A 14,819-nucleotide genomic window follows, 5' to 3' on the forward strand; every position below is an offset into this window, starting at 1 on the left:
TGACATGATCTCAGCTCACTGCCAACTCCACCTCCCAGGTTCAAGCAATGCTCCTGCCTCAGCCTCCCGAGTAGCTGGGATTACAGGCATGTTTCTACCATGTCCAGCTCATTTTTGTATTTTTAGTAGAGGCGGGGTTTCACCATGTTTGGCCAGGCTGATCTCGAACTCTTGACCTCAAGTCATCCACCCGCCTTGACCTCCCAAAGTGTTGGGATTACAGGCGTGAGCCAGCACGCCCAGCCCTATCTTTAAATCCTACAATCCTCACCTTGGAAAATGAGCTGAGAAGTTCCCCCAGTGTTTCTCAACCATTTCCTGTAGTCTCCATTATCTCTCCAACTTGCAAATTCAGAAATAAAAGTTTTTAGCTGTTTTCCTCCCAAGACACTTAATGTTACATTGTGTTTTCCCCCTTCTGAGAATAAATGAGCCCTGTTTGTTTTGTGTGCTGAAAAAAAAAGTTGAATAGCATTTATCTGAAAATAAACAAGGACTTACACAATTTAAGAAGACTTCCCTGACATGCAGCTGGAGAAATAAGACTGTATTTTAAGAATTAAGTTAAACCAGATGTGAAATAACAGACTTTAATGGTATCCTTGAAACAAACAGGGGGGATAGGGAAACCCCTTGGGAGATTAATGAACCCATTAAATTTAAACACAGTTATTTATTATTTTTTTTTCTTTTAAGACCAAAACAGAAGGTCGCGGATTCAGAACTAGCTTGTGAACAGGCTCATCAGTATCTTGTTACCAAAGCAAAAAACAGATGGTCAGACTTATCTAAGGTAAGAAAATGATTATTTCCTTAAAAGGAAAGAAAATCTATTTCAATGTTTCAAGATCACTGGGATGATGAAGCTGTTCAGATCCAGCTGCTAAGATGGGAAAACAATTCTGTATACCCAGTGTGGGGACTCCTGCTATTCTTAAAAGATTTTTTCAAACTAAATTCTCACATTCAAGGTCAGGTGAGGTATAGAAAGATAAGGAATTGTTGGAGTTACATGAACAGAAATTCCTGGCATTACCTCAGGCTTGATATGAGTTAAAAATGTATTCGGTTGGTGCAAAAGTCATCACGGTTTTGGCCATTACTTTAACGGAAAAACCACAATTTCTTTTCACCAACCTAACACATGAAAAATATAAGATGCTGTTGTACTTAATTTTATACAATATAAACATAAATTTTAAAGAACTGTTTCTTCCTGTCTTGCCAAAATTATAGAAGCACATGTATAAGGCAGATACCCTCCATGTGTAATCATGTAAACTGTGATTATGGTATTGAGATGGGGCTGTCTAATCCAACAGGGCCAATGACAGCCAGACCTACAGGATAATAGAACTGCACGTGCAAAACCCAGTTTGTCCTGAAATCTAGGCTGTGAGATCACCACTTTATAATGCAACAAGAAGGCAATAGCTTCCCTCTAATAAGTATTTTTAAAACTGCATTATGGAAATATTTTCACATTATTTTGAAAAATATCTCCACTTCGTTTCATTTGGTCATTTTCTTTCTGTGTTTGCTCTTTCTTGGCCTGTGCCCAAAACGAAGGTTTGTCTTTGAAGTGCTGCTGACCTCTTGGGACTGTCTCTACCCAGCCTCCTGTCCCGCTCAGAGTGGACTGTCAGTGCCGTAGACTCCACAGAGTGGACTGTCTGTGCCGCGGCTCTATAGAGTGGACTGTCTGTGCCGCGGGCTCCACAGAGTGGACTGTCTGTGCCGCGGGCTCCCCAGAGTGGACTGTCTGTGCCGCGGGCTCCACAGAGTGGACTGTCAGTGCCATAGACTCCACAGAGTGGACTGTCTGTGCTGTGGCTCTATAGAGTGGACTGTCTGTGCCGCGGGCTCCCCAGAGTGGACTGTCTGTGCCGCGGGCTCCACAGAGTGGACTGTCTGTGCTGTGGGCTCCATAGAGTCGACTGTCTATATTGTGCCCTCTATGGAGTGAACTGTCTGCGCTGGCCCACGCCAAGCAATCACACAGACTGGAGCTCTGTGTGGCCCACTTTCAGCGCGGCCCTCCAAGTTCAGGGGTTCAGGACAGGGTCTGCACTAGAAACTGCACCTGACCCAGTGAACACCAGCTGAGAAGAAAGCAGGGTGCACTATTTGGCATCATCCTCCACACCTTCTCTACCAACTTCTCTTTAACCTTCCTCTCACTTGGGTCTGACTTAAAAAGAGATGAGACCCTTTGCTCTCCAGCCAGCCTTGTCTCTCAGCTGACCCTAGACTCTCTCTTCCTTCCTCCACACTCCCAGTTGCCAATCTTCTCCTGGTCTCTTTCTCCTCCCGTCCTGCAGTCTGCCCTCTCAGGACGGTCAGACCAGCCTCCTGGCCCTCATCTGCTGCTGCTGCTCTCTGTGGACCCCAGGGACTCCTGAGGGCCAATTCCAGGGCCCTTTCCAGCTTCATCCTTCCCTGCTTGGATTTATTCAGCACATATTGTGCACCAGTAATGCACTGGGATGTAGTGGTAACCACAGTCAGTCTGATCCCATCTCATGGAGATCACGCACCAGTGGAGGTGACAGTCAATGAGCAACAAAGCAGATCAGTGCTGTGAAAAAAATAGTGATAAACACTGTTGGAGGGTGAGTGACAGGTGGGTTGGCAAGGCCTTGGTTTCTGCAGTCAAGCCGTGGAATGAGAGTTCCTGTTGCTCCACATCCTCACTAGCATTTAGTGTTGTCAGTGTTCTAGATTTTGGCCATTCTAATAAGGGTGTAGTGGTATCTCATTGCTGTTTAATTTGCATGTTTCTGATGATATATGATATGGAGCATCTTTTCTTATGCTTATTTGCCATCTTTCCGTATATACTTTAGTGATGTATCTGTTAAGTTTTGGGCCCATTTTTTAATTGGACTGTTTCTTTTCTTCTTCTTGTTGGATTTTAAGAGTCCTTTATCAGATATATCTTTCATGCATATTTTCTCCCAGTCTGTGGCTTGTCTTTCATTTTCATGACAGTGTCTTTTGCAGAGCAGATATTTTTAATTTTAATGAAGCCCAGCTCATGAATTCTTTCTTTCTTGGATTATATCTAACAAGTCACTGCCAAACTCAAGGTCATCTAAATTTTCTCCTATGTTATCTTACAAGAGTTTTATAGTTTTGTATCTTACAGTTAGGTTTGTAATCCATTTGAGTTAATTTTTGTGAAGGGTATAAGTTCTGTGTCTAGATTCATTTATTTGAAGGTAGATGTCCAATTGTTCCTGCACCATTTGTTGAAAAGACTGCCTTCGCTCTGTTGAATTGCTTTTGCCCCTTTGTCAAGGATATGTTGATTATGTGGGTCTGTTTCTGGACTCTCTATTGTGTTCCCCTGCTCTATTTGTCTTTTCTTTAACCAATATCACTGTCATGATTACTGTAGCTTTATAGTAAATCTTGACATCATGTAGTGTCAGTTCTGCAAGTTTTTTGTTGTTGTTGTTGTTGTTTTTTCAGTATTGTGTTGGCTATTCTAAGTTTTTGCATCTCCATATAAACTAGAGTAAGTTTATGGATCTCTACAAAACAATTTGCTGGGATTTTGATTGGGATTGAATTGAACCTATATTTGATGCTATTGAGCCTTCCTATCCATAAACATGGAATATCTCTATTTAGGTTTTGCAAACATAAAACATTTCTCATCAGAGTTTTGTAGTTTTCATTATATAGCTCTTGCATATAAGAGCTCTTGTAAATAAGACCAGGCTGGTTTGGAATTCCTGGCCTCAAGCGGTCCTCCTACCTCAGCCTCCCAAGTAGCTGGGATAACAGGTGCGCACCACCATTCCTGGCTAATGTTTTATTAGATTTATACCTAAGTATTTCATTTTGGGGGGTGCTAATGTAAATGGTATTATAGTTTTCTTTAACTTTTATTTTAGGTTCAGGGATACGTGTGCAGGTTTGTTATATAAGTAAATTCATGCCATGGGGGTTTGTCATACAGATTATTTTGTCACCCAGGTACTAAGCTTAATACCCAATAGTTATCTTTCCAAATCTTCCCTCTCTTCTCCCCCTCCACCCTCAAGTAGGTCTCAGTGCCTATTGTTCCCTTCTTTGTGTCAATGTGTTCTCACCATTTAGCTCCCAGTTTTAAGTGAGAACATGCGGTATTTGGTTTTCTGTTCCTGCATTAGTTTTCAAAGAATGTTAGCCTCCAGCTCCATTCATGTTCCTACAAAGGACATGATCTCATTCTTTTGTATGACTTTGTAGTATTCCATGATGTATATATTCCACAGTTTCTTTATCCAGTCTACCGTTCATGGGCATTTAGGTTGATTCCATGTCTTTGCTATCATGAATATTACTGCAGTGAACATACCTGTGCATGTATCTTTATATTTGTCTTATATAAATATATGATATTAATATCATATATTTGTTATCTAATCAGTCTAATAAATGTATCATATATTTGTTATCTAAATATATATTAATATCATATATTTAAGTTACATAAATATGATATTGATATAAAATATTTGTCATATAAATATATGATATAAAATACTTATATATGATAGTAATATATTTGTTATATAAATATATTTATATTTACATATTTAGAATGATTTCTCTTTCTTTGGGTATATACCCAGTAATGGGATCGCAGGGTTGAATGGTAGCTCTTTGAGGAATCGCCACACTGTTTTCCACAATGATTGAACTAATTTACACTGCCACCGACAGTGGCATACAGCAGTGTATAAGCATTCCCTTTTCTCTGCGACTTTGCCAGCATCTGTTATTCTTTTACTTCTTTAAAAAAATTGAGATTGAGTCTCGCTCTGTCACCCAGGCTGGAGTGCAGTGGTGTGATGTAGGCTCAGTGCAACCTCCGCCGCCCGGGTTCAAGTGATCCTCATGCCTCAGCCTCCCGAGTAGCTGAGACTACAGGTGCATGCCACCACACCCGGGTAATTTTTTTGTGTTTCTAGTAGAGACAGGGTTTCACCATGTTGGCCAGGCTGGTCTCAAACTCTTGACCTCAGGTGATCCACCTGCCTCTGCCTCCCAAAGTGCTGAGATTACAGGTGTGAGCCACTATGCCCGGCTGACTTTTTAGTAGTAGCCATTCTGACTGGTATGAGATGGTATCTCATTGTGCTTTTGATTTGCATTTCTGTAGTGACCACTGATAAGCTTTTTTTCATGTGCTTGTTGGCCACATATATTTCTTCTTTTGAAAAGTATCTGGCATGTTCTTTGCCCACTTTTCAGTGGGGTTGTTTAAGTTCCTTATAGATGCTGGATGTTAGACCTTTGTTAGATGCATAGTTTGCAAATTTTCCTCACATTCTGTAGGTTGTCTCTTTATTGATAGTTTTGCTGTGCAGAAGCTGTCAAATCTAATTAGATCCCATTTGTCAATTTTGCTTTCGTCATGAAATCTTTGTTGGTTCCTATGTCCAGAATGGTATTGCTTAGGTTGTCTTTCAGGGTTTTCATAGTTTTGAGTTTGAGATTTAAGTCTTTTATCCATCTTGAGTTTATTTTCTGTTATAAGGAAGGGGTATTTGTTATAAGGAAGGGGCCCAGTTTCAATCTTCTGCATTTGGCTAACCAGTTATCCCAGCACCATTTATTGAATAGGGAGTCCTTTCTCCATTACTGGTTTTTGTCAGCTTTGTTGAAGATCAGATGGTTGTAGGTGTGCAGTCTTATTTCTGGGCTCTCTATTCTGTTCCACTGTTCTATGTGTCTGTTTTTGTACCAGTACCATACTGTTTGGTTACTGTATAGTTTAATTGGGTAACTTGATGCCTCCAGCTTTATTCATTTTGCTTAGGATTGCCTTGGCTATTTAGACTCTTTTTTGGTTCCATATGAATTTTATTTTATTTTATTTTATTTTGAGACAGAGTCTCACTCTGTCACCCAGACTGGAGTGCAGTGGCGTGATCTTGGCTCACTGTAACCTCTGCTTCCCAGGCTCAAGCCATCCTTCCACTTTAGCCTCCCAAATAGTTGGGACCACAGACATGTGCCACCACACTCAGCTAATTTTTTGTAATTTTTGTAGAGACAGGGTTTTGCCATGTTGCCCAGACTTGTCTTGAACTCCTGGGCTCAAGTGATCTGCCTGCCTCAGCCTCCCAAGGTTCTGGGATTATAGGCATGAGCCACGACGCCTAGTCCCATATGAATTTTTAAATAGCTTTTTCTAGTTCTGTAAAGAATGTCATTGGTAGTTCGACAGGAATAGCCTTGAATCTGTAAATTGCTTTGGACAGTGTGGTCATTTTAATGATACTGATTCTTCCTATCCATGAGCATGGGATGTTTTTCCATTTGTCTGTGTCATCACTTCTTTGAGCAGTGGTTTGTAATTCTTATTGTAGAGAACTTTCACTTCCATGATTAGCTATATTCCAAGGTATTTTGTTCTTTTTGTGGCAATTGTGAATGGGATTGTATTCCTAATTTTGCTCTCAGCTTGAGACCATACTGTCCAAAGCAATTTACAGATTCAATGCTATTCCTGCTGAACTATCAATGACATTATCTCTCATGAGAGATAATGGTGTGTAGCTTTCCTTACTTGTAATATCTTCGTCTGGTTTTGGTATTAGGGCAATACTGGTCTCATAGAATGAGTTAGGAATTATTCCCTCCACTTCTGTCTTTCTGGCATAAGTTCCTGTAAAGTTTTCTGCTTATGGGTGTCTGTCCCAGTAAGTTATGATTCTCTGTATTCACCTGTCTGTGTCTCCAGTTTTGGGGACAGTGATTTGGCCTGTAACTTCACTTCTCTCATGATTTAAGAAGAGTGGTTGATTTTCCAATTTGGTCATATTTTTACTTGTTGTTGGGACAGAGTGGTAACTTCCAAGTTTCTTACATGCCAGACCTGCTATGTGTTTTCAAAGGGACTCTGAAATCCTACAGACCCAATTGTTTCTAAAGCATAGTTGTTTTTTTTTTAAAGTTATGACTCTACTATGAAGTATATAAAATGCCTATGTATAGTTTAAATAAGTTTAAAGTAGTCACCATGTAACCACCATTCAGGTGAAGGAAAAGAATATTGCCAATATCTTAGACCAGGAGCCAGCACACTTTTTCTGTAAAGACCCGGATAGTAAATATCTTTGACTTTGTCAAAACCGCTCAATCCTGGAGCACGTGGTACCATCAGACTTCCTAGTTCTTTCTGCTCTAGTGGATATGTAATAGAATCTCATTGCAGATTTGATTGGCATTTTGTTAGTTATTAGTGAGATTGAGTATCTTCACTTGGTCATTCATTGGTCAGGTTTCCTCGATTGTGAAGTGCTTGCTTGAGACTTTAAGTCTACATGCTGGTTTGTCTTTTTCTCATCGGTCAGCAGAAACTGTGACTATGGTCATAGTGTACACTGCTCTGTGGATCCTGCTCTTTTGTAAGTGACATGTGGTGCAACTATCATCTCTCAGTGTGTATTCTGTGTTCTTACCTTTTTTATATGGTGTCTTTTGATAAATATAAGTTCTTTTTAATGTAGTCAAATTTACTAACATCTCTCTATGGGTCTTGTTTGAGAATTCTACTCGGGAGTCATGAAGATATTCTCTCACACTCTCTTATAGGCGCTTGACAGTTTCAACTTTCACATTCAGGTCTTGAAATCTGGACTAGATGTTTCCCAAGTGTTGAGAGGCAGGGACCCCATCTCATTTCCTCCATATGGAAGTCCCGCTGTCCCAGCACTGGTCATTGTGAAGTCCCCTTTCTCCTGGCCGATCTGAGAATCACCACTGCCTACATCATGGCCCGCGGGTGCTGCTAACCTCCTCATTCTGTTCCACTGATAAATTTGTCTGTGCTGGCACCTACATCACATCTTGGTCGTCGCTATAACTTAATGATACATCTTAATTAATTGGTAGGCAACTCCCTCTACCTTGTTCTTCAAGAGTTTTGAATCGCTTTGTCAAGTTCCACAAAGAAAATGACACCTTTACTATTATATTTGAGTTTTCTAATTCATGAACATAGTGTCTCTCCATTTATTTTGATCTTCTTCAATATCTTTCAGTAAAGTTTTATACTTTTCTGTATAAAGGCATTTCTCAGATATCACAGATTTATTCCTAGGCCTTTGGATTTTTGATGCCTTTTGTAAATGTTATCTTTTAAAATTTCACTTTCCCTGTCTGATATATAAAAACTGTGATTGATTTTGCCTGTTGATATAGAATCCAGACTGCTTGCTAAATTCACCTCTTATAATAATTTATTTGTGGATTCTTTGTATTCCTATGTATACAATCATGTCAGTGAATAATAATAATTGTATTTATTTCTGTCCTATCATCACACCTTTTATCCTTTTTCTTGTCCAAATAAACGGGCTGAGATCCTGCAGTACAATGTTGAATAGCAGGTGATGGAGATATTCTCACTTTGTTCCTGATCTTAAGGGGAATGTTTTGTTCTTTCACTATTAAGTTTCATGCTTGCAGAGAGTTCTGTAGATGTACCCATTATATCTACCTCATCGTGTTGTTATGAAGAAGATTAAATGAGCTATTACTTGGAAACAACTGAAGACATTGCTGAGAACCACATGTGTTAGCTGTTATTTAAGTCTGTGGTCCTTTTACATGCCTGACAATACCTTCTGTACCCCTCAGGGCCATAAAAATGGTACCATATAATCTTGTCATAATAGCTGGAGTCTAATGTCCCTCATTTCCCCTCTTACAGCCAGAGGGCTAAAACCAAACCATCATTGAGATGCGGATCCTCCATCTCATTTCCTGGGCTCTGGTTGGCCCTTATTTCTAATCATTTGTGAACCCAAGTTGTTGATCAGGAGAAGAATCCAGGTCAAACCCCTGAGGCAACTCAGAAACCACCCGCTTCCAACACCTAATTCTCGTTTCCATTTTGCTCTATCACTTTCTTTCCAGGAATGATGAGGATACCTGGAACTTAGATTAAAAGGTGATTAAGGAGGTGGACGGGGATACAAATGCTTTGGATTGTCCCAGATACTGACTATTGAACATCTTTTCTGTTGTCATACATATATTTCACATATTCCTAAATACCGTCTTCTGTTGTTGTAGAATTTTCTAGAAACCGATAACGAGGGCAATGGCATTCTTCGACGCCGGGACATAAAGAACGCACTGTACGGTTTTGATATTCCCCTCACACCAAGAGAGTTTGAAAAGCTTTGGGCAAGGTAAGTGGCACATGAGACTGGCTGGTTTCTGTTCTTAAGGACTAGGGTTGCTTGCTGCAGCAAATTCAGCCTAACCTTTCCTACTTCAGGGTAACTGGGGGCTGGGAGTATTTTCTCTTGGTTGTATCTGTCTCATCTCCTGCGTCCTTCCTTGTTCCTTGCTCCTTGGTGCTCATAGCAAGCAGCCTTGGTGGTTGCCTTGGTCTTCAGCAACACGGAGAACCAGGGTAAATGCTCGTCATCCATACCAGACTTGAGAGGTTTCTATTTCCAAGGACCTGGGAGCTCAAGCCCAAACTTATACTGTTTTAACAAAACAAGTCACTCTCCAAGGACTTAACTCTAATACACCTCACTCAGCAGACATGCAATGGGTAAAGGGAAAAGCAGTTTCTCCCCATTACCTATAGATGGAAATTAATGTTGCACAACTGTTTTATAGATAAGTATTCTCTGGGAAGAAAAACCAAACTTTTAGCAACTTGGAGTAGCTTCCCAAGAGTCTCTTAAACTGAAAATTATATCCGATGTTGGTTCCATTTGTCAAATGTATTTTCGATTTAGCTGTTTTGGAATTGGGCCCCCAGTTATGGTCTTCCCTGGATAGATGTCTAAGTTTCACAGTCCACTAACAATGTGATCTATTTCCAAGTTCCAGACCCAACTTCAAATTACCTCTTTCTTCATTATATGTCCGTAGCCACCTGCATTCCCCCAGGATGGTATACCAACATCGTGTGTCCACTCAGGAGGCAAACTCATGAAACAGTTCATACCATTTCCCAGCTTTTCATCTGTTCAAAGTGGAAGGCTGAAATGTTGGCCAAGTTTAGAATTAGGTGGGTTGTTTTGTGTCTAATTTAGAAAAGCAACTGGAAAGTCTTTAAAAATCCTTATTTTTTAAAGATTGGTTCCAACACAGGGTCCAGTTAGACTCCCTGCCCATTTCTGTTTGAGCAGCTTACATTAGTTGTCTCAGCTGGGTGACAGGCAGATCTTTGTAGAGTAGGCAAATGCATAGCCCTCCCTCTCAGTTGACCTTTGGGATGATCCAAAGATGACGACATGATCCCTATCTTTGGAAAGCTGTCAGGGCACAGAATGCATTCACACAGGTAACTATGGTATAGCAACAACTGTGCAAAACCCCCGGGCAGAGAGCAAGTCAAGTGGCCTGGGCGGTGAGGCAGGAGCATGGGGCCAGGGAGGGCTGGAAGCTGTCATGGGTCCAGATGGAGAAGGAGATATTCTTGGTCAGCAGACCACCTGTCTGCAAGGAGACAGGTGTTCTATCAGAAGTAGCATGGGGCTCCCAGGGTCAGAAAGGAAGGGTAGGGCCAATCCCTTACTAGATCCTTGCTTTCAGGTGTTATTGACCAGGCAGTGAGGAACAATGGAATTTGAGTGTGGTTGTGGGGCGAACAGAGCTGTGGTTTAGGAAGATGAGTCAGGAAACAGTTCAGGGGAGAGGCTGGCTGGAGGTGCTGGTCTTGGGAGACCACCGCCTCACCAGGGGGGAACCCCTGAGTGGGGGCTGGCCATGGGGATGAGAGGCATTGGAGGCATGTCCCCCACAAGTGTTCCCATGGGGGAAATGAGAATGGACGGAGCCTTTTTCTGAGGGTGGGACAGAGCTTATTTCCGTTTCCACTGGAGGTGGACACTCACTGTTGGCTTGTGGCTCAAGTTTCTTCATACACTTATGAACATAATTATGAAATGTACAGATTTTCACCCTGTGTTGACAACTGCTTGCAGTCAGTATTTTGTCCACTATTGTTTAGTTGACCTCATGCCACAGATGGTAAGTGGTTAAGAGCAACAGCACTACAGCCAGATGCGTGGGCGTGACTCCTGCCCGCTTCCTGCTGTGTGGCCTCCATCAAGTTACTTAGCTTCTCTGTGCCGTACACTCCTCATCATCTGCAAAGCAACACTAATGTTCCCTGTCACCCATGTTCCCTGTCACCCAGGGCGGCTGTGAGGCCTGGGTAAGGAGTCATATTAAGTGCTAGCCCAGGGCCTGGTGTGCAGTAACCACTCGGTAAATTTAACACACCCTCTCTTCATTTGTTCGCCCAGCAAACGCTTCTTAAACACTGACTCTGCACTTTTGCAGGGCTGAGAATGACCAAGATAAACTAATAATCCAGAGCTCATCGCCTAAGATACTCAAATGCTCTTAAGGAGAGAAAGTCTTGGTAATTAAGTGCTGTGTCCCTGCCAGGACCTCTGAAGGCTCAGAAATCGAGGACTAATAAACTGAGCTTTTAAGCTGAGTTATTTCACATGCAAGATTAATTGATGAGGAAGTGGAAGAGTGATGGTGAATCTGGTTTGCTAGAGAGAGAATACGTTTGGAGGCCATAGAAAAGTCCAGTTCTTGGGCTGATAATTCCTCTATTCCCTCCCTTCAGTGAATCCCTTTTTCCCTCTGGAATTGCCTTTGGGTCAGCACGCATATTCACCTGGTGGCCCTTCCTGTGTCCGTGTTTTTCATTCTCCCTGAGGTCAATCGTGCAGTTCCTAGGACGCTTTGCAAATTATAGCACCTGCCATTTTTGTTTCACTTCATTAGATGAACTATTTCCTGGAAAGTATTTCATGCAATATCTACATTTTCAAAATCAAATCGAGTTTTTATTGATGCAAGATTTTCTTCACTGCTGTTGTTTTTGTTCTCCACTTTTTTACTGTGTCAAAATACACATAGCACCGTTTACCATCGTCACCAATTTTAAGCACACAGCTCAGCGGTATTCAATACATTCATCACGTTGTGCAGCCGTCACCACCATCCAGCTCCAGAACTCTTTACTCTTCGTCTTGCGAAACTGAGATTTTTTTTTTTTTTTTGACAGAGTCTTACTCTGTCATCCAGCTGGAGGGCAGTCGTGCGATCTCGGCTCATTGCAACCTCCACCTCCAAGGTTCAAGAGATTCTCCTGCCTGGGCCTCCTGAGTAGCTGGGATTACAGGCACCCACCACCATCCCCAGCTAATTTTTTTGTATTTTTAGTAGGGACGGGATTTCACCATGTTGGCCAGGCTGGTCTTGAACTCCTGACCTCTTGAGATGGAGTCCCTCTCTGTTTTCCCGGCTGGAGTGCACTGGCGCAACCTCAGCTCACTGCAACCTCTGCCTCCCAGGTTCAAGCGATTCTCCTGCCTCAGCCTCCCAAGTAGCTGGGATTACAGGTGCATACCACCACACCTGGCTAATTTTTTTGTATTTTTAGTAGAGATGGGGTTTCACCATGTTGACCAGGCTAGTCTCGAACTCCTGACCTCAAGCAATCTGCCTGCCTCAGCTTCCCAAAGTGCTGGGATCACAGGCGTAAGCCATGGCACCAGGCCTGAGATTTTTATTATTATTTTTTAACTTTTAAGTTGAGGGTATATGTGCAGGTTTGTTATATTGGTAAGCCCATGTTGTGGGGGTTTATTGTACAGATTATTTCATCACCCAAGTGTTAAGCCTAGTACCCAATAGTTATTTTTGTGATCCTCTCCTTCCTCTCACCCTCCACCCTCCAAAAGGCCCCAGGGATGAACGGGATGGTCACGCAACTAAACAGCCTAGTACGTGCAGAGCACTGGGTGTATGTGAGCATGAGTGTTAGTGGCAAAATGACAATATAGCTTTGAAAAGATCTTCTGGTCGTCATATTAATGCACACGCATTTTAGAAGACTCGGAAAATCCGTAAAACAACAACAGATCAGCCCTAATGCACTCAGCAGAGGTGATGATCCGTGGGAACTTGATATTGTGGTTTTTTTCTTGCTTTTTCTACTTGTTGGTGTGACATCAGTTCATCATGCTCAGCTTCCCACCCTCCTGGCGTGTTCTCTTCCTCCCCCAGTGTTTGCTGATAGTGACGATTCACCTCTCCACCAGAGCAGCAGGGGGCACCGCGAGCCAGGACGGGGCTTGGTGGCCGCCATGGGTTGTCCAGGCACCAAGGAGCCTCCTTCAGTTGCCCTAACAACAGGAAGGAGCCTGGGCCCCGAAACAGCAGCAGAAACGGGCCTCCTCCCCGTGGGGCTGTCTCACGGTGTTAGTGAAGCACCCTCCCCACGATGTTCCTGATGACCAGAGGCTACGGCGAACTTGGGGAGCGGCAGGGGCCTGCAAGACACACCCCATCAGCTCTGGCAGTCTGAGCAGCTCCAAGTTGACTGTCAGGAGAGGACAGCCCCCAGAAACTGGGCAGGCAGAAGCAAATAGGAAAATGCCATCATGCTTCTCTGAAAACACAGAAGTAAAAAATATGACAGACTATAGACAAGGAAAAAAGTGTTCAACATCCATTATTCAGTCAACATTTATTCAAGCACCTATGAAGTGCACTATTTTAGAATTTCAGATCAGTCCAGAGGGCCTGGTTTATGCTACTGAAGTAAATTAATCGATTGACCCCCAGATCTCTGTGGCTTAGCACGTCTGTGTTTTGTTCTTATTCACCCAAAGCCTGCTGTGTGTCTAGTGGCTCCTGCTTCCAAGCAGTGACTCAGGGACCTGGCTGGCTTTCAGCTTGTGGTGTTATCCTCTTAGTGGAGGACTCCACCCACCCAGGTGGGACTGCAGAGCTTCAGGATTGCACACAGACTTTCAGGGACGAGTGCCACACTTCTGCTCAGAGCCCACCCCCCAGGGGCCCCAGCAAACTGCGCAGAGGCCGGGGAGGCACAGCGATGCCAAGGGGGATGCAGATGTCACAGGCTGGCCTGTGGAGGGTTAAAGGGATAAAGCATTGCAAGCCTGGAGGAGGCCGTTGTGAAAGGAACCCTGCTCACTGAAGCCAGGTTAGGAGCTCTACGCACGAGATTTCAGGAGGAATAATTTTGGTTTGACTTTGGAGAGACTGCTAAGGATGCTGCAAGAGGGAAGTGCATGCAGCCACTCACTCATCTGACCAACCATTTAGCAGTCATTTTTTTGGATCTTTCTTTGTGCCAGGCCTTGTGCTAGATTCAAAAGTTCCAGAGATGAAAGACAGCCCCTGCCCACAGGTTGCTCAGTGACAACAGCCACATGCCAGGAGGGAGCAGTGGAGGCAGCCACCACAGGAGCTCAAGGAGGAACTCCCAAACACAACACCTGAGTTGAGTCTTAATACATAGTCATTAGCTGAGAGAGGTAGCCAGAGGTGGGGGACAGGTATCCGTGAGCAGAGGCCCAGAGCCTGAGGAGGGTGGGAAGTCCTGGGACAGAGAGGAAAGAGCTGTGCAGAGGACAGGATGCTGCTTATGTCAGAACTGGAGTCTGACAGCCTGTCCTGGTCAGGGTGTAACTGCCCAACAGGTTCTTCTTACCTGCTGCATAGATAAAGCCAATTCCCTGAAACAGAAGTGCTGCAGAGAAGAAAGAGTTTAATAACGTACAGGGCCAGCCAAGTGGAAGGATAGGAGGTATTTCTCAAATCCACTTCCCCAAGAATTCAGAGGCTAGGGGTTTTCGAGACTAGTTTGATGGGCAAGGGGCTAGGGAGTGGGGAGTGCTGATTTGTTGGGCCGGGGGTGAAATCACAGGGAGTCAAAGCTTGTCTTCTTGCACTGAGTCAATTCCTGGGTGGGAGTCACAAGTCCAGATGATCTGGTTTCTTGGTATGGGCTA

The 14,819-nt window shown here is 43.2% G+C and overlaps 1 protein-coding gene across 4 annotated transcripts in view; it reads left to right on the forward strand.

Annotated features, from left to right (window-relative positions):
• The window catches only part of EFCAB6 (EF-hand calcium binding domain 6), a 313,426-nt gene that overhangs the window by 210,577 nt on the left and 88,030 nt on the right, over nt 1-14,819 (forward strand). For all 4 annotated transcript variants that reach the window (XM_025399951.1, XM_025399955.1, XM_025399953.1 and 1 more), the window contains 2 exons: nt 697-793; nt 9,082-9,200. In XM_025399951.1, coding sequence (XP_025255736.1) covers nt 697-793; nt 9,082-9,200 — 216 coding nt within the window. The remainder of the gene's footprint in view (nt 1-696; nt 794-9,081; nt 9,201-14,819) is intronic.

This window comes from Theropithecus gelada, chromosome 10 (assembly GCF_003255815.1).
Source record: "Theropithecus gelada isolate Dixy chromosome 10, Tgel_1.0, whole genome shotgun sequence".
NCBI lineage: Eukaryota > Metazoa > Chordata > Mammalia > Primates > Cercopithecidae > Theropithecus > Theropithecus gelada.